Source organism: Haliotis asinina, chromosome 16, assembly GCF_037392515.1.
Source record: "Haliotis asinina isolate JCU_RB_2024 chromosome 16, JCU_Hal_asi_v2, whole genome shotgun sequence".
In the NCBI taxonomy this organism is placed as follows: Eukaryota; Metazoa; Mollusca; class Gastropoda; order Lepetellida; family Haliotidae; genus Haliotis; species Haliotis asinina.
Window position 1 is genome coordinate 32,734,681 of NC_090295.1, and position 25,367 is coordinate 32,760,047.

Consider the following 25,367-nt stretch of genomic DNA (forward strand, 5'->3'; position numbering starts at 1 on the left):
CCCAATAGTCATGATGGAGGCCTGGGTTAGATTCGCCACATAGGGTACAATGTGTGAAAATCATTTCTGGTGTCTCGCTGTCATGATGTAGCTGGAATATTGCTAACAGTGGCATAAAAAGATGCTCACTCAGTGAATCTTCGGTGATCCTTATAAGTATCGATGGGATTGTGGCGAAGCCAAGTGGTTAAAGCGTTCACTTGTCACACTCAAGACCCGGGTTTGATTCCCCACATGGGTACAATGTGTGACACTTAGTTTTGGTCTTTCCCCTTACCCCCCTCCCTCCCTCAACCAGTGTCAAACCATTCTCTCATCTGGCCCGAATTACTTGTCATAATAGGATACCTAGGAGAAGCATGTACAATGTGTGTGATTACCATACAAAATAAGTGAACCCCATTGCATGGCATGTACAAAATCAGTGACTCTTCCTCTCCCTTGTACATGAATCCCCTTTCTTACCAGAACAAAATATGTGTCCCCCTTAAAATGATCATTTCCCCCAACCCCACATACACAATCGTCTCTTCTGGTAGCTATGAATTATTTTTTACAAGGTTTGGTCTCAGCTGTCAAATTATCAACATGACAATATGCAGACACCTTTTACATAGACAGTGTACATCACTGACAACAGCATCAATCAACCAAACAAAGAAACAGACAGACAAAGAAAGAAGAAAACAAACGAAGAAAAACAACAAGTGATTTCTCTAGTGAATTATGAAGTGTTTTCTGAAACCTTGCTTTGATTGTCTCAGCAAGGAGTGGTCTCAGTTGTCAACATGGGAATTTTCAACATGGCAACCTTGGCAGCCATCTTGAAAAGCCTTTGAAAGCATTTCCTGTCTATTTCTTCTGGTATCACACCTGTTTATCACCTGATGCTAAACTGTTTAAGCAGTGGATGGTGTAATAAGCAGCTTTAGAACTCTGCCTTCTAACTGTTGCCATGGTGGCTATAACAATATTATAAACTTGACCATCAATATTCAAGCTCTTAGTATTGTGTTCACAATTTGTGGTGATAGTGTAGTGTAATATTTTTCGCTTCTGTCTTTTTAGTTCATGACTTAAATTAAATTTCAACCTTGATATGCTTTTCTTTCCAAACTGGCATTTTTCCCAGGTCAGCTTGAATTTTGTTTTTATTTAGAAGTTTGGAAAATATGTTTTGTATGTAAGTAAAAAAACATTTTGTCGAATGACGAGGAACATGTATTCAGAGATAGTTCTTTTATCAGCGATCGTTTGGTGCTTAGTCATTTTGGCTGTAGGGGGTGTTGACGGATGGCTGCAATTAAGGAAATGGAGCAATATATCTTTGTTTAATTTTCTTTTTTGGGCTTTAACAAAATACCATTTAGATGAATTTTGTTCAGGTGTTTTTAATTCAGAATTGATCTCTTGATTTCTCATTCCAAAATGACAGTCCTGATCAATGGAATAAATCAAAGTTGACAAATTCCAGACAATAAGCAATATTTTGGTTGACTTGATGAATAAAATACTTTTCTGAAGTGTCTGGATTTACTGACATGTACAAATACTGCTGATCAATCTGTTAAAGTCGTGCTTTTTGGATACAAACTATTTACAAAAAAATGTTAGTCATTCAAAATACAGTTTCAACAGGAGGAAGAGAGGAAACATACAGATTGGTCTTCTTTTGAAGATGGATGACTTGTGGTAAAATGACGTGCATTTTTCTCATGTTTTAATGAGTCACAATGGATGTTAACCTCAGAACCACCCACAGGAAAGTTAGTCAGTAACCATCCTGTGTGTTTTTATCATGAAAAATCTAGACATGTGTTTTCGAACTTACATACCCTGAAACAACTTGATACATTGCAAAAAGTTTGATAGCCTTTTAGAATTCATGATGGATTAAAGCAAAATATTGACAGTTGGTTTTTTTCATGCTAGACAAATTTTACCTGACTTTCCAAAAATTATTATAAGTTTCCCTTACAACAAACTATTGAAAACTTTATATTAATAAAGTTATATGTACTTCATGAGTAAGTTTATTATCTTTTTTATTTTTATTCAAAATAATTTTAAATCAACATGTAGAACATTTAAGTGACAATTCTGTCCACATCTTAGACCATTACACAGCTTTACTTTTGATATGGGTTATCGTAGTATAAAGTTTTAGCAGTAACTATACTAGATTGTAAATGCTTTTTGATAACAGTTGTACATAGTATATACAATATGTAAAACAAATACTCTAAAATTTACTTGGCCTGAAGTACAAATGGGAACTCGACAGCAGCCAACATGGCGTGAGTAGTCAATAGTATAAAGTATTAAAGATGTGTAAAAGATACACTAAAAGTGGCGTAGCCTAGAATAAGACCAGTAAGCCATCAACACGAACTTGGCTTGAGTGGTCAGTCTACCTTTGATGGTCCCCAGGGAAGTTGTCTCTGGCTGGTGAGGTGATGAGAAAACAGTAGATGACAGAATGTGAAATATCTCCGTTAATCCTGTCTGAGAAGCATGCTAGCTCAGGCCATTAATCTTCCCCCGCCTTTCAACGAACAATCCATAAGCAATTCCTGCTGTAGTGCCAGACATTGGTTCTTGGACCAAGATGGATGTTTATGGTAAGACCCTGTTAAAACCAGAATCTCTAATTTCATCACCACTGACTGGATATAGGAGTGTTTTTGCCAGCCTGGAATAACACATATTAATTTGAGGATATATAGAGTTTGAACACCTTACCTGAGTTCTCGATTGTTTTTGAGGTCATGAGAGTTAATGATTTTCAAATTTTAATTTCCAGATGTATTGTATGAGCAGTTTGGTTGTTGAATTAGGTTTTACGTCACATTGGCTTTTTTTTTTAGCCACCTTGTGATGAGATCATTTCTGGGGTAGGCTAGTGGTTAAGCATACGTTCACTTGTCACGCTGAAGGTTGGCTTCCTGTGTTCGATTCACCAAATGGGTACGATGTGTGGGGCCCATTTCCAGCAGACTCTGACACCGGATGGTCAGATTTTCTGACTTGGTTGACATGACATACCTGTTACCATTTGCGGATATCGATGCTCATGCTGTTGATCATTGGATTGTCTGATCAGACTTGATCATTTACAGACCATTGCCATATAGCTGTGATATTGCTGAGTGCGGTTATGAACTAAACACACTCACTCACTCACTCACTTACTCATTGATTCCATGTTAACCAATGGAATACTCTCAACCGAACTGTCTACTGAAAGTAAGAATTTGGAAAACAGTATCTGCTTTCTTCAGAACTCTGTTATGCTCTTGGAACATTAAACACAAAGCAAACTGAAGTTTAATAGTTACTGTGAATAGTTTAGTCACTTTGGAACAAACATTTGCTGTCTTTATCTAGCAAGACTGGAACGTTTCCACTGTTTGATTACACAGAGTCTTATAAGGAAGATAAATGGTGAAAATAGTCTTCAAGATGTAGCTTGTTCATGATCAAAGCCTGATTTAAAACCCAATAAAGCTTTAGCGTGTGAAAAGTGTGTATGGTGAAAACGATCTGCTGATTGGGAGCATCATTGATTGGGAGAAATATTCATAATTATGTATATGATATTGTGTCTTTTATTGTAAACGTTTCTGATTAAGTAAAGTTTAATATCCATCAAAAGACTTTTAGCTGTTAGTTGCTGAAGGCAGAAAGTGAATATTTTTGTACAACAAAGTGTCCATACAATGTCCTTGTGTCATAACTCCTTGTATATTTTCTCAAAGCTGGTATATTTGTCGGTGATTGATCAATATTTAGTAACTGATTATCGATCGCCATTATCTATTTCATCAATCAGCCAGGTATACATGGTTTTCAAAGCACTTTTTCTGGTATTTTTGACATCATATGGCTGTCCAGGTGCAAATGCCCTTGTAACATTATTCAGGTCAGTGACCATCAACTGCAGGGTATTTGTCAACAGGTAAATGGTATTGTGCTACGAGATTAGTAGATTCTATAATTGTTTTCGTTACATTGTAGTAAACTGCTAGGGTGAAAATTGTCCACTTAGTCACTGGTTCTGATATCTGTGAATTAGCGGGTGTGTGATATTGAATAACCTGTTGATTGGCGATGATTATATTTCTGCATTTATTGTTCACATATGAATGACCAGTGTGTTTTCTGGAGCAGAATGAGGTCTGACGCAAATTGTTTTGTGTGTGAGAATGTGTGACCTTAATTGTGTGTAATTCTACCCTGACTATGAGGATTGTTGTCCAAGCTTTGTCTAAGCTGCATGTTCTTATCAACTGGGTCATATTGATATGATATTTTTCCATTCTTCTCAAAATGAAATGTAATAATATTGAATTATGTGGCACACATAATCCTTTCTTGAAGTGCACGACAGTTATTTACTTCATGATATGGTGTCATTGATTGAGTGGTAGTCATTGGTTTCATTCCTGGCTGTCATACCAAAGTTGGTACTGTAGGTTAGTGGCTGAAGCATTTGCTTGTCACACTGAAGACCCAGGTTTGATTCCCCACAAGTGTAACATTGTGCAAGCTCAGTTCTGGTGGCCCCTGCTGCGATATTGCTGAAAGTGATGTAAAACCGCATGCAAGCATGCATGTTATAATGTGGTACTGCTAAACACAGTGCTTGTTACCAAGCTTCTGACTTTCCTTAACTAGACACACACGGACTTGGTACACCGTCTTTAAAGATGGGTATGCTTGTTCAATTGTAGCATGACGTCTCTGCTGAGTGGAATAACACTTACATTACTGCTGACGTCCAGATAAGTACAATTTGCACCAAACTCACTAAAATATATATACATACATACAGACGCAATGCTTTATCTTGTAACATTAAACCCTTTTTCAACACATATATAAGTTACCATTACTGTACTCCCAAGAACATAGTCCCATAGAGATTCCAAGTAGCTCCTGTTTCACTGCAGGTGTTCTTTTTCTTTCTTTTTTTTCCAGAGAAGTACAGTGTTTAACCAAAACATAATAAAGCTGTCATTTTATCATTTCACTGACTCACTCGGCTTGGAAAGTTATCAGCATGTTGGGACCTCAGATTAATTCCCATGCTTGTGAGGTTCACGACAGCAGTAAAAGTCTGCTGTATGTGGGTAGCTTCAGGCTGACCTGAGCACCTGTATGAAATGCTGTAATGACTTAATACCATTCAAAGCTGCACTGCAGTGCATTTGGCTCCAAACTGGAGTGATGGATTGCAGTCTAACTGAAAAACTAAGAAACATAAAGTACTCAATGAAATGCTGATCGTAATCAAAACATCACACCAACTCTTAGGTTTTTGCAGGATTTATTTCCTAAAAATAAGTAAGTTGTTTATCAAACTGTCATTAAAATATTGACACAGTTCCCAGTTACTTCGAGTCAGGAGTGCAGAGAAAGGGACAGACAGATGTTCGAGAAGCATGTGCATAAGTGAGTCATTAACCTTTCTTGCACATCTGGCTGTCTCGTTCTGTGCACTCCTCCCTCATTACAAACAGAGACCTGTGTCAGTATTTTAGACAAGTTTTTAATTTGGAGGGTTTATATTCTCTGTTTGATTGAATATTATATGTTAATTAGTTTATAAAATAGATTGCAATTCATTGGTCCACTTTTGAATCATACTGTAAACTGTACTCACTCATACCAATTGCAATTATTCTGCTTGTTTGCAATAAATCACAGCTACACATGAAAGTAACATGCCTTTTGTCTAAAGCATGATGATGATGACGTTGATGTTCATGATGATGATGATGATGATGATGATGATGATGATAAAGATATAATGTTCAATGGACCCTTTCTCTCCAGTTATCAAGTTTTCTTCTGTTCGTTCATATTTTTTGTTTCATTTTTTGTGTTTATCTTGGAACATGCTGTTTTCATATTTGCAGGTAAACAAACAACTTTAGTCTCTCACCTTGGGTTTGACATGAACTCGTTAGAGCAAAGGTAAGACAGTCTTCATTACTTCTGAACTGCTGCATAAAAGAAAGTGAGCTCTTGAAAATTGCATTTGATAAAACATTCTTAAAAGCTCTCCAAAAAGTACTGGGATGAAAACAGTTGCTGAAACAGTACTGTATTCAAAACAGAATTATTACCCCTGTATCAAATACACAATATTTTGATTGTTTCCTGTGGCCACCATTCAACAGATATGTATAATTTCTTTTGTCCTTCAGTATATGTGCATGCTGCGACAAGATACTTTAAAAGCTGTAAATCATAAATTTGCCATTATAATGATATATCTTATACAGATCAGTTCCATGAAAATAGGACTTCAGTAGTCAGGAACTTGGCCATGTTAACCTGCACACAGTAGAGAGACTCATTGATGGGGGTATATTTCATGCTTGTTTCACTTGAAAGCCTGAAAGTTTTAAATTTTTTATTGATCATGTCAAGTTGAATGTGTCATTGCTTTAATCATTGGTGTATCTGTATGTATTTTCAACAACTGGAATTGCTATGCAAATTTGTCTGATGTTTTTGTGGGGATTTTTACTGGTTCTCTCATCAGCTTGTGTTCAGGCTGTCATGTTAACAGTGTGTCATAAAATAACATTCAGTCAATATGTAGCACTGAATCCTATTTTCCCATGCTTAGACTGTAACAAAATACCAGCAAAGTAGTTGATGAGATAAAGTGTGAGATGATTTGAAATTAAACTTAAAAACTTGAATTGGGAGAATTTCAGTCCTGCAATATGTTTTGTCATATTTATTCAGTTACATAGGTATGTAGCTCAGACTCATTTAATGTCTTTTCTACAAGATTGTGTTCTGGTGGTTCAAGAGGTATATTCGTAATGTACATCTTTGGATGGCTGTTTCAAGAGTCAAGACTCAAACATAAGTTATCATTGCATGTGTATATATGTACCATATATTATAGAGCGTCCATGAAGATAATGGTTAGGATTGGCCTTCAGCAACCCATGCTTGTCGAAAGAGGCAAGTGAAGGAATTGATGCCACCCAAGCATATGATGTCAAGATGTCAGGCTTAGTGTGTCATTGTATCCCAGTTTCAAAGACGGGATCACTTGACTGTGAGGTTCTGTTTACTGAAAGATCTTTATCATATTCAAGTGTTAAACAAAACGCATATCATGTTAGAATGAAGTCATGCAAGGACTTTGTAATGCTCTGAAACAACAGAAACTGGCCTCACTCATTTTACCCATCTGGGAAATCAACCTGGGTGGTTGATGTGATGAGCCAGTGCTTTAGCCACTGGGCTACCTCACTGCCTCAGATATAATGGATGGATGATTTCATGGAGGCTCACCAACAATGACCAGGGATAAATGCAAGCAGACGAAACTTTTTTTAAATGTCGTTGAAATCAGATCTTCCTAGCACAAGTAGTACTTCCCTACTAGATTGAATGATTTTGAGAATGGTTTTAAGCCGCTTTCAGGAAAATTCCAGCAACACTAAGGAAGGGGACATCAGAAATGGACTTCACACATTGCACCCATTTGGGGAATTGAACCTGGGTCTTTGGAGTGACAGGGGAACACCTTAACCATGCTTTTACCCCTGCCTTGATATTGGAGGAGTATTGCTAAAAGTGGTGTAAAACTGAACTCACTCACTCATTCCCACATTAAGCTGACACTCAATGATGAAAAGACTCAGATCTGCAGTAAGCAAATTTCAGTCACTCTGATTTTTAAGCATGATCAAGTCCTTTACCCAAGTTAATGTCACCAGAAATAACTGGTAAAAATTCTTCACAGATTTGGTCAGATCTGTGTCCAGATGTGTATTTAGTTATCATGAATATATTCAGAATATATTCTTCTTCTTTTTCATTTTTAAGTTATGGAAATCGATGGGCTTGTCTAAATGCTTTGCTCACTCTTGCATGGGATTTGCATATCTGGAGGCTGATAATCTGATCGTCTGATGAGAATGTTCCTCATGGAAGCTTCTATCCTTTGATCTCTATGTGTATTTCAGCCAAATGTATGATCTTTGTCTGATAACATTTTGTTATTGTCCTTGTTGACATTGATGCACGGAATAACCTTGGCGATCGGTAGCGCCAACCCCTCTGTGAATGTATCAACACATATTTGGAAAGAACTTTATGTAAGTGAAGAAATGATCAGAATGGGGGAGGGTGGGGATTTTTATGCATTGATGTTGTCCAGTACAGTGACTTTCATCAGTAGCAATCTTCCCGATAACTCTATCTCCCCTCTATCGAGTATTGTAATGAAACTCAGGTATCGGTTTCACTGTGAAAATCTCCATTAGTCACTGTATGATTGTCTCGTGGGGTTCACTCAAGTACAGATGGAATGGCCGGCAGTCTTGAATTTGTCCTAGTTTCAGTTGTATATGTATATATGTGGTTGGTGCGTAACAAATTATTTTGACTGATCAAGCTCTGGTTAATTGATCTTCTCATTCAGGATGATTTTTTCATTGGTGAATGAAACAAATGAAAATTTTCCATAGATTTCTGGATTTTTGTTTCATTTTAGATACTTTTGAGATCGATGTAAATCTGTAATAAAAGACACCCAAGACCCCCCACTACATTTTCAGTGTTTTTTGTGCGTTGCCACTCTCGTATCTGATGAATTTTCCTATAAAGTAGTTTTCAATCTGAATTTTTATTATGTGTGAAAATGGCGCCTATGTAGGAGGACCAGTGATTGATAGCCTGCCATTGAAACATTCGAGCTATGATCATCATAGTTGTACTTGGTCAAATGGTCACAGTGTGTGCTCAGTGAATGGCAGATCAGTGCAGCACAGACACGCCATAGCACAATTGTGGTTTTGAATTCAGGTTGCTTGTGGTGCTGGTTTCATCTCAGTAAATCAGCTTCACCTTAGGCTTCGCTCGCTCGCTCACTCACGCACGCACGCTCGCACGCACACATGCACACGCGCACGCACTCACGCACTCACTCACTCACTCATAACCCAACCCTCATTCACATGACAATGGGAATGGAGCATGTATTATTTTACTCAGAACTCAGTAGGGCCGAGGATTTTCAAGAGCATTGCACCAAGAATCTTGGAAAATAAATGAAATAAACAAATTCCCTTTTAATATTGTTGGTGGAGTATCAAAATTGTGCAGACACTCAAACGGAGTGATAGATTAGAAAATTAAGAAGGAAGAATGTCTAAAACAAGACAGTAACGTCTCCTTTTCAGGTGAGAGATAAATGTAATTTGTTTCCTGAAATTAATCAGGGAGGTGATTGATGGTAGTGTTTATGCGATTAGTACCGATAGTGACTGCTTTTGATCAGATATAATTACTGTTATTGGTTAACTGGCTATTGCAGCATGTTCAGAAAAGCGATTAATTATACTATGGGTGTGAAAGGTACTACATGAGATCATCTTTAAACACTGTTAATTCAATACATACCACACCATACATAGTTATAATGGCTTGTGAATTGGATGTGATTTTATCATGAAGTCATAACTCAGGCGTGTGGTTGCAAGATAATTTGCTAGTGGTGTCTTGGGAAATTTAATGCCAATGAAAGTAACTTTTGTTGCTGTTGTATGACTTATGATGTAAGGATGTTGTCTGAATCTACTGATTTTAAATAAGGAATAGAAATATATTTGCCAGCTTATTAATGTCATAAATGATATTTGCAGTGGGGTAGCCTAATGGTTAAAGCACCCACTTGTCATGCTGAAGATTGCAGGAACTGGAGGTAATTGGTCAGGTACTTGATAAACCTGAGACCCAGTACCCCACGCTTATCTCCCATTGGTGATTCTGATGGAACAGTGTCATATGTCATCATCAATGTGAGACATGCATAGGGTACTGGGTCACATGTCTATCCAGTATCACCAATGGGAGACACGCATAGGGTACTGGGTCACAGGTCTACCCAGAATCATCAATGGGAGACAAGCATAGGGTACTGGGTCACAGGTCTATCCAGAAACATCAATGAGAGACACGTATAGGGTACTGGGTCACAGGTCTACCCAGAAACATCAATGAGAGACACGTATAGGGTACTGGGTCACAGGTCTACCCAGAATCATCAATGAGAGACACGTATAGGGTACTGGGTCACAGGTCTACCCAGAATCATCAATGGGAGACAAGCATAGGGTACTGGGTCACAGGTCTATCCAGAAACATCAATGAGAGACACGTATAGGGTACTGGGTCACAGGTCTACCCAGAATCATCAATGAGAGACACGTATAGGGTACTGGGTCACAGGTCTACCCAGAATCATCAATGAGAGACACGTATAGGGTACTGGGTCACAGGTCTACCCAGAATCATCAATGGGAGACACGTATAGGGTACTGGGTCACAGGTCTATCCAGAAACATCAATGGGAGACACGTATAGGGTACTGGGTCACAGGTCTATCCAGAATCATCAATGGGAGACAAGCAATGGGGTACTGGGTCACAGGTCTATCCAGAATCATCAATGAGAGACACGTATAGGGTACTGGGTCACAGGTCTATCCAGTATCACCAATGGGAGACACGTATAGGGTACTGGGTCACAGGTCTACCCAGAATCATCAATGAGAGACACGTATAGGGTACTGGGTCACAGGTCTACCCAGAATCATCAATGAGAGACACGTATAGGGTACTGGGTCACAGGTCTACCCAGAATCATCAATGAGAGACACGTATAGGGTACCGGGTCACAGGTCTATCCAGAAACATCAATGAGAGACACGTATAGGGTACCGGGTCACAGGTCTATCCAGAATCATCAATGAGAGACACGCATAGGGTACTGGGTCACAGGTCTATCCAGAAACATCAATGGGAGACACGTATAGGGTACTGGGTCACAGGTCTATCCAGAAACATCAATGAGAGACACGCATAGGGTACTGGGTCACAGGTCTATCCTGAAACATCAATGGGAGACACGTATAGGGTACTGGGTCACAGGTCTATCCAGAAACATCAATGGGAGACACGCATCGGGTACTGGGTCACAGGTCTACCCAGAATCATCAATGGGAGACAAGCATAGGGTACTGGGTCACAGGTCTATCCAGAAACATCAATGGGAGACACGCATAGGGTACTGGGTCACAGGTCTATCCAGAATCATCAATGGGAGACAAGCATAGGGTACTGGGTCACAGGTCTATCCCGAATCATCAATGGGAGACACGTATAGGGTACTGGGTCACAGGTCTATCCAGAAACATCAATGGGAGACACGCATAGGGTACCGGGTCACAGGTCTATCCCGAATCATCAGTGGGAGACAAGCATAGGGTACCGGGTCACAGGTCTATCCCGAATCATCAATGGGAGACAAGCATAGGGTAATAGGTCAAGGGTCCATCCAGAACCACAAATAGGAGACAAGCATAAAATGATGGCTCACAGTCTGTCCAGAATCACCAATGGGAGACAAGCAAGCACCTGTTTTCTGAGAAGAATATGGATAGAACACTGACCTAGTACCCTATGTTTGTCTCTAACTGGTCATTTTCATGATAGTCTGGAGAGCAAAAAGTGTGGATTAGATGGTAATCATGTGTTTTGTTCCCCAAGCAATGACAGTTAGATTGTAAGATGGAGTCAAGCCATATTTGCTAACTCAGTCAATTACCAGTTCAGATGCAGATTAATAAATACCTCCCATATACTTTCTACTTGGATTAATGTAACAGTTAAGAGAAAAACAGCAGCACAACAGCATAATTATATTTGATGGTCATTATATTTGAAGAGGTTATGTGTCAAAATCACATTAACATAAACTCCATCGATGATGTAATATTTGTTGTAAGCACCTATCCCAGACAGAGTTAGAACTGATGTGTGCTCATTAAATCAAGGTATGTCTGGGAGCAGTGTGTGCCAAGACCCATCATACTTGGATAGAATTGTCGATCTTACATCAGTCAGTCTGGACTGATTACAGTCAGCCAGGAGATGATGTTGCTGACAGCTGAAAATAACATTCACTCAGACTGCTGTAAAGTAGTGTGATGGTTAGTTTGGTGCTGATGGATGGATGGGTGGGCTGATTGTTGCTTAAGGAGGTCGGTTATTGCTTTTCAAAGTTTATCATTGCTCATGGAGGTTCATCATTGCTTGTGGAGGTTGATCACTTTTCATATATGCTGGTCATTGTACTTTGAGGCTGGATATTGCTCTTGAATGTCAGCCATTGCATTGTGAAATTGAATATTTAACATGCAAGGTTGAAATTAGTCCATCAAAGTTTATTGTTGTAGTTGAAATTTACCATTGCTTATTGGAATTCATAATTGCTCTTGAGGTTTACCCTTGCACTCGGGGATTAATCATTCTACTTGAAGTTTATTGTTGCACTTGATGTTTCTTGTTACACATGGAAAATGTTCATTGCACTTGATGCTTTCTTTTTGCACACTGAAGATACTCATTGCACTTGATGTTTCTTGTTATACATGGAAGATATTCATTGCACTTGATGTTTCTTGTTACACATGGAAAATGTTCATTGCACTTGATGCTTTCTTTTGCACACTGAAGATACTCATTGCACTTGATGTTTCTTGTTACACATGGAAGATGTTCATTGCACTTGATGTTTCTTGTTGCACATGGAAGATATTCATTGCACTTGATGTTTCTTGTTGTACATGGAAGATGTTCATTGCACTTGATGTTTCTTTTTGCACACTGAAGATACTCATTGCACTTGATGTATCTAGTTACACATGGAAGATGATCCTTGCACTTGATGTTTCTTGTTACACATGGAAAATGTTCATTGCACTTGATGCTTTCTTTTGCACACTGAAGATACTCATTGCACTTGATGTTTCTTGTTATACATGGAAGATGATCCTTGCACTTGATGTTTCTTGTTGCACATGGAAGATGATCATTGCACTTGATGATTCTTTTTGCACACTGAAGATATTCATTGCACTTGATGTTTCTTGTTATACATGGAAGATGATCCTTGCACTTGATGTTTCTTGTTGCACATGGAAGATGATCATTGCACTTGATGTTTCTTTTTGCACACTGAAGATACTCATTGCACTTGATGTTTCTTGTTATACATGGAAGATGATCCTTGCACTTGATGTTTCTTGTTGCACATGGAAGATGATCATTGCACTTGATGTTTCTTTTTGCACACTGAAGATATTCATTGCACTTGATGTTTCTTGTTGTACATGGAAGATGTTCATTGCACTTGATGTTTCTTGTTATACATAGAAGATGATCATTGCACTTGATGTTTCTTTTTGCACACTGAAGATACTCATTGCACTTGATGTTTCTTGTTGTACATGGAAGATGTTCATTACACTTGATGTTTCTTGTTGTACATGGAAGATGTTCATTGCACTTGATGTTTCTTGTTATACATGGAAGATGATCCTTGCACTTGATGTTTCTTGTTGTACATGGAAGATGTTCATTGCACTTGATGTTTCTTTTTGCACACTGAAGATACTCATTGCACTTGATGTTTCTTGTTGCACATGGAAGATGTTCATTGCACTTGATGTTTCTTGTTGCACATGGAAGATATTCATTGCACTTGATGTTTCTTGTTGCCCATGGAAGATAATCATTCTACATGAACTTCAACATTAGATATGCATGCTTTTCACTGGACATCTCGAGTTGAAAGATTTGATTTGTCAGCATGGTGGTGACTACTTCTACATGTATCAAATCTTTCCCAATAGCCATTAAAGTTTCTCCTTTGACCATTTTCCCTGTCTATCACAAACATCAAGTTATTGATGTGTTCACAAGACATGTTCCTCTGGGGCCTGGCCGCATATGTTTCTACGTTTCTCTTTGACAACTTGGTGACATCTATACCAGCTTTTAGTGTCAGTATCCCGGTCACAAAGACATCGTCTGTATTGATGAACTTTGCATCTACTGAGGCTTCTAAGATTGTGGCTACTACATCAGTGGTGATGAAGTACCCAAACCCTAGGCATGACTTTGGCCATCTGTAAAATGGATACACATGTTCTGGAACATAAACACGAGCTCTTGGGTTGCGAGATGGAATTGATAATGACTCTAATTGATAACACTGAAAAAGTTTTTTAGTTGACTTTCCTTTCAAGTAGTCGACTATTTTGTAAATATTTACCAATGTGTCGTCATCAGTTTTCAGGATGAAGTCAGCATCTGGGCAGTTTGTATTGATCCAGTGATAAGCCATTATGTGTTTGTAGGTTAGATTTCTGTAGGAATCTATAAAGTTACCTTGTACAATATCCTGAAAAAGTCTTGATTCAATTTCTATAGATTCCTGTTTTGTAGAATTAAGCGTCAGTCCAAGCATGAAAACAATCCTTATTGATTTATTGTCAATCCTTTTGATGGATCCAAAGGTTCTTCGGATTTCCTGCCGATGTTCAATGTGATCTGGTGCTGAATGAACAAAACCAACAAGAAATGGACTGCCTTCACAGGATCCAGAATCCAAATTCAATGAAAATTCATGTAAATTCAAAAGTATGTCTTTGGGTGAATTAGGAGACAAGGCTATAAATGTTTTTATTCTTTTATTAAGTTGATCAGAATCTGCTTCTGTGTTTATGAAATGACTGAGGGTTTTCAGAATCAGCTTTGACTCTTCCAAACTGCTGAGATTTTGCTTTGAGTCATGGGTTCGTGCCAGCTCTTCCTGAACAAATGCTTCTATTTCGTCCTTAAATTCAATTTGACTTTGTCCAGGTGATGAGGTTATGTTCATTTTTGATAATCGGTTTATCATTTTTTCAAGCTTGTTTGTAGCTGTAGGCTGGGTTGGATGTGATTGCTTCCAACAGCTAACTGACCCTGCATTAACTCCAGCTACGGTTGTGTTTGATCTTAAAGTTGTTGGTTGGTCTGATATTTCTTTGAAGAAAATTCTAGCCAGATGTGGAAGTTTTATCATATACACTTGAATAAGAATTACACCAAGACTTCCTATGACAAGAAATGCCCACATAGTGATTAGTGTTTCAAGCGTTGGTAGAACATGTTTTCTAACGTACCTCATTCTTCTTTTGTTTGAGCCCTGAAACAAAGATGTCAGAATTTTAAAAATGCTATGGATTTTAAATGGTCTTACATGGTTAGTTATAGGGAGTAAATGTTTGTGTTTTTCCCACCTTTTAGCAGAGTTTTAAGAGTGGTGAAGACAATAGAAAGGGTGTCATTGGTTGTACCTATGGTGGAATTGAACCACAGGCAAGGAAAACTTCAAGAGTCAACAAGGGGTTGTGGGTAGCCTAGTGGTTAATGCATGCTCATCATGCCGAAGACCTGGGTTTGATTCCCCACTTGGGTACAGTGTCCCATTGCTGGTGTCACATGAGATTACTGGAATATTACTAAATGTGACGTGAAACTCACTCACACAATGAGTGAACAAAACTGGTTTCTAATCCATATCAATTGATGCTGATTGTACTGATGTTGGAAGTAGTTTTTCTAACAGTATAAGGGGTAGTGCGATAGCCTAGTGGTGACAGCGTTTGCTCTTCATGCCTAACACCTGGTTTGATTCCACACATGGGCACAATGTGTGAAGCCCATTTTTCTAGTGTCCTCTGCCGGGAAATTGCTGGAATATTGCTAAAAGCAGTGTAAAATCAAAACTCACATACAGTATATCTCACAACATGATTCAGGCAAGAAACATGACAAGCCATAGATTCAGAGGAAAACATGCCACAAGGTTTTCTTGCAGCTAGATTCAACCACTTCATGACAAATATTCAGTTTATCTTGGTCAAGTTTCCATGTTCAGCATCTGTTTTAGTTTTCACAGTGGTATTCACCTCATCAATATTAGATACAATAACAAACTCTGTGAATACAGCATTTGTGGGGAGAGTTGGCAGCAGCATGTGATAGGGCATGATGGCGCTGTCTGATACAGCAGGATAAATGAAAATGTAGCCAACAACATGTGTGGTGTCTTGTTCCTGAATTTATCCCCGAATTTTTTTATGTCAGGTTTTGGAACGTCTGTCTGTAATCATGTCTGAAGGACTTTTTCATGAAGAGATCATGAATTAAGTTTGATTTTGGACCACCCAAGTAATTACCAGTTTGTAGAAAGTCAAAATTTTATATAAAATTAAGTGAATTGTGATTTATTCTTGTGTTTATGAAGAATCTCACAATGGCACCAATCTTTTTGATTTGTCTGTCATGTTTACCAAGTCTGTTTCAGATAAAAATTGTTAAAGACTGTGAAAGATGCCATCACCGTATGCTTATTTCCCCTATTTGTTTTACAGCTAACTGTGAGCAATCTTACAATATTTTTATAGATTCAAGACTTGAGAATGCTGTGGTCATAAGCTTCAGGTAAATTACCTATGCAGATTGGAGAATTCTTGAGCATCAATAGGTTGTATATTAAAGAAGTACATGTATTCAAGTAAGAATTGTACAACATCCTACCTTCTGTCCATGGAATGTCTTTCTTTGATAGCTTGTTAACTTACATCTGGTGACTTTTGATGCCGGCACCAGCTGACTCCCAGCAGTGAATTTCACTGTGATTGTTATCTACAGTCTAATACATTTCATCTGATATTGACGACAGGACATCTGCTGTGTTCCTTGATGAAGAGGTGAACTTTATTAAATTGAGGTTATTTTTGGACTCGTCCCACCTTTCTTATGACGCAGATAGTGATCAAATAAGATATCGTCAGCCAAATGATCATGTTAGAAAGCCATATGTGAAACAAGAACTGCAATTTGTACAGATATAAATTTCTTGTGATGGTACTTTGTAACTGTATTTCAATAAGTCCATTGTTCAGTCTTTCTTATATTTTCTGGTTTCATCCAAAGGATTAACACTTGAGATCTGTATTACTTCAGGGAGCGGTGTGGTAACCTAGTGGAAAACGTGCTCCTCCTCATGCTGAAGACCTGGGTTCGCTTCCCCAAATGGGTACTGTGTGTGAAGCCCATTTCTGGTGTCTGTGGTGATATTGAAATTTAACTGGCTTAAAATGCTCACTCACTCACTCACTCACTCACTCAAACACCCACCCACCCACCTCAGGCCTTCTTTCCACCTGAAGACATGCAGAGAGCAGCACTGACACAACTTATTCACACCTGTTCAGTTTCTCAGTTTCATTCTGTATCCGCAGGTTTTGAAATGTTATTAATTTGTATATTTTCAGACTAGGCAATTCTTCTCCAATTTTGTCTGAAATTATTGATCATGAGAGTCCATGAGTACACTGGCATGAGCAGAGAACTGCAGACCAGTCACTGTATAGAGTTTTCTTCCTAATGTGTGGTGGCTACCTAAGTTAAGATGCTTACCTTCGGGATTTTGCTTTAATCATTGTGATTTTTATTTAAAAATGTGTGGTATTACATTGATTAACTATTACAGAAACAATATTTAAAATCGATTTGTTCAAAGACAGCTTTGCATTTTGTAGTGTACTCATTGCATTGCATGTAAATATGAGCATGGCATCCAATTTGGTTTGGTACACTGTTACTAAGTGACCCCATAATTTAGCTTGCAATTTAGCTTGGAAAACATTAGTTTCAGATTTCTGTTAAATAATTGGTGTTTGAGCATTTGAAAGTATTGAACAGTATTCCAAATGTAAGTGACATGTGAACCAGATTCTTTTTAAAATAGTATTGGGTGTCCGTGTGATGGAGAGTGATAACAATGAGAAACTACACAGAGATAGACTAACTTTTGTGGGTAGCTTAAAGGCTGTTATTGTCATTACTGTAAAATTACTGGAAGTTGCTCTATCCAAAAATTACTGATAGGGTATTACTGGATAGACACATGCCAATGATGGTTGACACCAATCTTGAATGGCACAGCAATTAGTAGTAAACATGGACAAATACTGTGTGTCCCTTTCCACCTAGCTATGAATGGGTACCTTGTAAGGATGAGAACGCTGCAATAACTCTTGGGGCCTAGTATGATCCCCGGGTAGTTGAGGTTGAAAATATTATGTGTTGTTGGCATGGACATTCACTGATTGAGGAAAAAAACAAAGTGCCTTTCAGCAGCTGAATTGGATATGCAAATGCAAATGTGCTATTTGAATATCAGAGTAATAGTTGAATGTGGTGATACAGATCACATATGCCATTAATGTATTGTTCCAGCCTGTGAATGTATGGACATAAAAACCCTGTGTTTCTAAGTATATTGTTATTGTATGCTGATAGAAAGGAAATCAGCAGGATTAATACTGAAGTGGGTTTATGCCGCGGAGATTGTAAAACAAACACTCGTGCTATAACATGACACATCAGTGCAGATGTATTGCACTCTATGAGAGATAAAGTGTGCTGTGTTTGGGTTTAAATAATATGCCTAAGTGCCTTTAAGTGGCATTCATATTCTCCTAAGGCCACAAAAGTGATTTTTTTTTTATTTACACCCTTTTCAGAACTAAAGGCAGCTGGTATTTTTGTTGTTACATTTCACGTCTTTTCCATTTTTAAATTAGATATCAAAGATATGTTTGTACATTATTTGTTGTTGGATGCTATTTTTAAATCAATGGGTGAACGCTTGTGGTTTATTTAATGAAATACATAAATACATAAACCGATTTTCTTCTCATGTTGGTACTTCAATATAGTAAATGATGTCATGGTGCAGGGGTGGATACTGAAGGGGGTGTGGTTTGCGTACCTCCTCCCCAAATAAATCTTCCCCAAGGAGCAGTAAGGTGCAGGGTAGAGGGGTTTATGTTTGGAAGTGAGGTGGTTGTTTGGTAGAGGGGTTTGTGTTTGGCAGTGAGGTGGTTGTTTCATAGAAGGGTTTGGCTTTGGATGTGAGGTGGTTGTTTTGTAGAAGGGTTTGTTTGTGGTAGTGAGGGAGATGTTTGGTTGAGGGATTTTTGCTTTGGAACTGAGGTGGTTGTTTTGTAGAAGGATTTATGTTTGGAAGATGGGTTTATGTTTGGTAGTGAGGTGGTTGTTCGGCAGAGGGATTCAGGTTTGGCAGAGGTTTTTATGTTTGGTGGTGAGGTGGTTGCTTGGTAGAGGGGTACATGTTTGGTAGTAAGGTGGATGTTCTCTCAGAGATAGGACTCCATGCCAGATCTGATGAAAGGGCGTGGCTTAGTCTAAGAAACGCGATGGTATGTTAATCTAATAGAGAGGAAGCATTACCTGTTGTAGTGTATTTTGATACACAGACTTTGTGAATGTGATGGAGTATGTGAAGTTCTATTGTCAATGTTGGTAACACTATCAGCTTAATGGGGAGATTTTACAGTCTCTTCAAATGCATGTGTTGTGTATTATTCACAGCTGTATTTGTGCTTGTTGCCTAGCAGTTTTCCATGTCTGTGTTGGTGGTCTTCAAATAATTGAATCTGGGCCAGACAATCCAGTGACTGACATCATGAGCATTGATTTTTCCAATCAAGTCAATCAAGTCAGCAAGTCTGATCACTGATTCCATTACGCTTACAAGATTTGATGCTGCTTACAGAAAGCATGGGATGCTGAAGACCAATTCAAGCTCTATTATTCACAGGTTCAAGCTAAAGCGAACATGTGTGAGGTAGGACTGTCTGAAAAGATTGAAAATAGGAAATATTCCTGAAGGAAAAATGATGGTCAGTCAGGTATACACAGATGTAATGAAGGTGTGTCACTCATGCACGGATGTGTTTGTTTCCAGGTTACAGAGACTAGAGAAGCGGGTGTTTGTGGACAATGGTGACATCCCTTCCATTGTCCACGACATGAAGGAGAAAGTAGAAGACTTTAAGGAAAAACTGGAGGTATGTGTAGAAATACAATGTCTGTTAGATCAGAAGTGTCCCACTGTGTTACAATTCCTGTTAACTTCATCAAGGTGGTTTGGTAGCCCTGAGATGAATGTGTTTTTCTATGAGGGTCAAGGTCAGGTTGCATCCCAACATGGCTTTGTAGCATGCTCCCAACATGTGTTTCTGTATTGATATCGTGGCACGTCTAATCTTGATTACTGTGTGTATATCCGCAAAGTGATGCTTGATAACAGTGTTACTATTTACACTGAAACATTGCATATGGTATAAATAGAGAAGTTGCATATCCAGAAGCTATTCCCTTGTTCACCATACCAGCTTGTTCATGTCAATCAAAGACATGCTTAGATGACCATAACACTCAAACTTGAACAGAAACCTTGATGTGAATAGATCCCCTTTCGGCACTGGGCCAATGGAGTTTACTGAAAATATTAGAGCAAGTGCTAGTGTTTTTAGTTTTATGATGCTTTTAGCAATATTCCAGCAGTCTCCAGACAGGGGACACCAGAAATGGGCTTTAATCATTGTCCCCCAGGGGGGAATGGAAGTCAAGTCATCAGCGTGATGTGGTGACACTTTAACCTGTCAGGTACCCCACTGACTGCAAAATATGGTATGAAGGGAATACAGATGCATGTACCAGGGCTGTATAGGGAAGGATGTTCTCTGTGGTATGGAAACTTTAGTTTCACTGCCATTCTTGTTTCAGGGTGTTGAACATTTAAGCTGGTTAGGTCTGTTCAAGGATATCTCAAGTGGAACATCTTTACAACCATTTTGGGACAAACAGAAATCTCTCAAAAAGAGTGAGCAGCATAACCGACGGGTTTTTGAAAAGTTTATGAAAATGAGGTTAGTATTTCTTTTAACCAGCAAAATAATTATGTGAATGTGTATCGCTTTCATGATTAGTAGGTGGGTAGTTTTATGCCACACTTGTCAATATTCCATCTACATGGGAGCAGTCTGTAAATAATCAAGTCTGGACCAGACAGTCCATTGATCAACAGCATGAGCATCAACATGCAAATTTGCGAGTCTGACCACCTGACCCTGTTAGTCACTGCTTATGACAAGCATGGGTTACTGACGGCCAATATTCTAACCTGGATCTTCATGGGTGATGGAGACATAAAGTATCATGACGTGATGAAGAATTTGTTGCTTGTGCTCATGTCAGAGTAAATTGTTTTTGTTACATGAGTAAATGGATGTTTGTGATCCTGTAAGCCAATTGCATCACACATGCCATGTAGATTGAGATATTATTTGTGTTCAGAACCCATGCTTTTCGCAACAGATGACTTATAGGTCCGAGTGGTCAGCAGGTTAATGTATCCCAGTAGTGTACATCGATGCTCATGATGTCGACCACTAGTTTGTCTTGTCCAGTTTAAAAACAGGCAAAACAACACAAGGAAAACAATAAACATAAGAAGTCAGTAATACCTCGCCGTCCGGCATGATTAGTGATGAAGGTCAAATTCTTGCAAATTTTCTTTGTCTTTGAAATAATTATGGGTTTGAATAAGTCATTGAAAAGTACATGAAAAGAAATGTTTTGACTTTGAATGTTATTTTGCAGTCAAGTGCAGATGACAGATGAAGTCCGTGACTATTTACGGAAGCCTACGTTTGACAACTGGCAGTGGGATGATTCTGAAATGCTCATCCTTCTTCGCCAAATGTACATAGATCTCGGCTTTGTCACAAAGTTCAATATTGAAGTAAGTCATCCATAGTTATCATCACAGTTTTCTATAGTGCAGAATTTTTAACCAATGTTAGCATAAGTAGGGCATACGAACGCTCTTGTTTACCAGGCTTGCTTTTTTTCAGATTGTTGTAGTATGTGTACCTGTTTTTGTTCTTTGGAACCTGTGAGGACACGAGCAAGAATTTGTCTTGTCTTATGAGGCGACTATAATTGGGTGGTCCGGCTCGCTGACTTGCTTGACACATGGCATTGAATCCCAGTTGCGTAGATTGATGGTCATGCTGTTGATCACTGGATTGTGTGGTCCAGATTGGATTATTTACAGTCCTCTGCTATATTGCTGAGTGAGGCATTAAACAACAAACAAACAGAAACAAACTTGATCATGATGGTACACTATGACATGGCACATGCTATTTGCTTTGTACATATGATGGTTTAATAGTATTTCCATAATCTTGACTTCATTTAATATTATCTGTAGGTTCCTGGTACATGTTACATGATGTGATGGTATGTTACAGATGCATGTTACATGACATATTGCCTGTTACAGATGCCTGTATTACATCAGTGGTTGTACGAGATCTACAAGAACTACAATCAAGTGCCTTTCCACAACTTCAAGCATTGTTTCATGGTTGCACAAATGGTAAGCTGAGACTGATAAAAGGTATATGTGAAGGCCTGGCTTAGAATATTGGCCTTCAGTATCACATGCTTGTTGTAAGAGGCGACTAACATGTCATCAATTTCCTCTTGCACGGATCAATGCTCCTGCTGTTGATCAATGGATTGTCTGGTCAAGACTATTATTTACAAGTGGTTGAAGCATTTGCTTGTCATGAAACTAAGCCCCAGGTTTGAGTCTTGATTCCGGTTCAGTGTATGAAGCATATTTCTGGTGTACCCACCATGATATTGCTTCAGTATTGCTAACATAAGTCCCATACTGACAGAGGGGCAGTCAAAATAGCCTTGTGGTTAAACACAATAAAGACTGGGACTGGCAACAAAAAGGACTAGCTTGAGTTGAATTTCAGCTGAGTGCTGGATCCATAACTGTTCTGTGTTTCAGGAGAGGCTTGAGTTATATTTTTATTTTATATTTATTTTTATTATAGGATATTTATATAGAGAACATAACCATGCAACTATTGCTTGCTCAAGGCGCTGGTATTTTATTTCAGCTGAGTGTGTGACCCAACACTGGTTTGAGTTATATTTCAGCTGAGTGTGTGACCCAACACTGTTCTGTGTTTCAGGGGCCCTGTGAATGTAGGGGTAGAATAAGCCTTAAGCAACCCATATGCATGCTTGCCATAAAAGGCGACTATGCTTGTAGTAAGAGGTGACTAACGGGATCGGGTGGTCAGGCTCGCTGACTTGGTTGACACATCTGTCATCTGATTGCGCAGATCGATGCTCATGCTGTTGATTACTGGATTGTCTGGTCCATGGAATATAGCAGCAGCGTAAAACTAAACCCACTCACTCGCCCACTCACTTACTCACTGTGTTTCAGGACTGCTTTTAGTTATGTTTCATCTGAGTGTGTGTGCCAACACTGATCTGTGTTTCAGGACTGGCTTGATCTATGCTTAAGTTGAGTGTATGACCCAACACTGTTTGGTATTTCAGATGTATGGCCTTACATGGCTCATTGATCTGCCGTCCATGTTAGACGATGTTGACATACTCACACTCATCACATCCGCCATCTGTCATGACCTTGACCACCCGGGCTATAACAATGCGTATCAGGTAGGTGAATAAATTGCATATCGACACTAACATTTACTTTCTGAAATGATCATCTTTATCATGTGGGTTTTTCATTGTCTTTTAACATGCAATAGAAATGCATGTGAACATGGAAAACTGTTCATCATTTTTGGAAAAACATGAAGCTGAAGAAATCTCGGCTTGCTGTAAAGGCTAACATGCATTTTCTTGTTATTATTTCTAGGTCTGTATGGCGTAACATGTGAAACTTGTTGAGTGCCATGATGTTTGTTTGTTATTTGATTCTGCACTCAGCAGTATTCTAGCCATACGTCGGTGGTCTGTAAGTAAACAAGTTTGGACCAGAAAATCAAGTGATTGACAGCATGCATATTGACCACCTGATCCTGTTCTTGACCAGCAAAGGGCTACTGCAAGCAAAGTCTGTACTGAAACTTCCGGAGTTGTAGGACTCAGAAAAATTCGAATCAACCAAGAAAAATGTGTAGATACAAAGTAACTAAACAATTATCACGAGCTTTGAATCAAAGTGATATCCCGAAAATTTGGTAATTGAAACTATATACAGAAGTGTTCGTTACCATTTGTTTGGGATTCAAGATATTAGACAAGCATTGTATAGCAGCTGAAACTGCAAGTGTTATAGAATTTTACTTTTATGTTGAGCTAATAAGGAATTTCATTTATTGTCCAACTGTGACAGCCACTTCAAGATGGAATGTGTGTTTCATTCTGTACAGTCATTTAGGGATCTTTTATTGCCTGTGGTTTCAATTAAAGACCTTCATCGAAGATGCTTAACTGTAATTATAATCATGCTTTAAGTATATTCAATAGATTTGCTGGCTGATTTTTCTCTTTTGTGATCAGTGATTTTTTTGTTTTCAGATAAATGCTCGTACAGAGTTGGCACTTCGGTACAATGACATCTCTCCTTTGGAGAACCATCACTGCGCAGAAGCATTTAAAATATTGGAGAAGAAACAGTGTAACATTCTACGTAATCTTCACCGAGATGAGTACCGCAGGGTACGAGAGGGTATGATTAAGTACGTAGTCACAGTTGTCTCCCTTTGATGTAGTTCACATAGTGAGTGAATGACTTTGGTTAAACGTCCCTTTGAGTAATAATCTAGCAATATCATAGTGGGGAACACCAGAAATCTTACGGATGTGGGGAATTGAACATGGGTCTTCACTTTATCCATTAGTCTACCCCATTGAGCTAGTTCAAGCAGACAAATCACCCCTAGTGACAATGTTGCTGACAGTATGTATGCTCTGTCCCTGTTGAATCTGTGCAATCAGCTGTGACAATTCAACCATGAATTGTAGTTATCTTACAGTAAAATTGTTGGTGTGTCCACCATGATGTTGCTGGAATATTGCTAAAACTAAACTCAGTCATATGTTGAAGATAAAGATGCTGCAGCGTTACATTTGTTATATCCAAGATGGGTGAGGTTTCCAAGAAACAACATACCTAACAAACAGCTTGCTGACTGATCCATCCATTCCCAGGTAGTTTCCTATCTCCATGTACATATACGTACTACTGTTCTTCAGTTTTTCATGATTTAAATGTAGACAACAGGGCTCACAAGATTTGAAAATCATATCGTTTTGCTTGTTTTGTTGATCTTGTAAGTGAAGAATGTTTCCATGGAAACACTGTTTTGTGTTCCAGGTGTATTCTAGCAACAGACATGGCAAAACACAATGAGATTCTACACTCGTTCAAATCGATTGTGCCTACGTTTGACTTTAAGGACAAAGAACATAGATCTGTGGTATGTATGAAACAGGAAAATATATCTTTAAAAAGGAAAAAAATATATTTTTTTATAATAAATAAGTGAAAACCATCAAAATATAGTGTGTGAACAAGGTGGATTTTTAATAATTTTGTTTATTAGTCATGATTGTTTGAAACGTTCTGTATTTCTGATAAGCTGAAACTGAAATATTTGTTTTGAGGATGATCACAGTGTTTTCTAAGCTGTGGGGTACCAGCTTCTGCAAATTTCTGATTTTTTTTAAACAGATGTTCTGTGACTTAGCAAGGGATTGCTATGGTTA

At 38.5% G+C, this 25,367-nt stretch overlaps 1 protein-coding gene across 2 annotated transcripts in view; it reads left to right on the forward strand.

Annotated features, from left to right (window-relative positions):
- Positions 1–25,367, forward strand: part of LOC137267906 (high affinity cGMP-specific 3',5'-cyclic phosphodiesterase 9A-like) — a 78,683-nt gene that overhangs the window by 46,276 nt on the left and 7,040 nt on the right. For both annotated transcript variants that reach the window (XM_067802348.1, XM_067802349.1), the window contains exons 3-10: positions 5,922–5,979; positions 19,711–19,813; positions 20,535–20,677; positions 21,411–21,552; positions 22,099–22,194; positions 23,184–23,306; positions 24,177–24,337; positions 24,976–25,078. In XM_067802348.1, the coding sequence (XP_067658449.1) occupies positions 5,922–5,979; positions 19,711–19,813; positions 20,535–20,677; positions 21,411–21,552; positions 22,099–22,194; positions 23,184–23,306; positions 24,177–24,337; positions 24,976–25,078 (929 nt within the window). The remainder of the gene's footprint in view (positions 1–5,921; positions 5,980–19,710; positions 19,814–20,534; positions 20,678–21,410; positions 21,553–22,098; positions 22,195–23,183; positions 23,307–24,176; positions 24,338–24,975; positions 25,079–25,367) is intronic.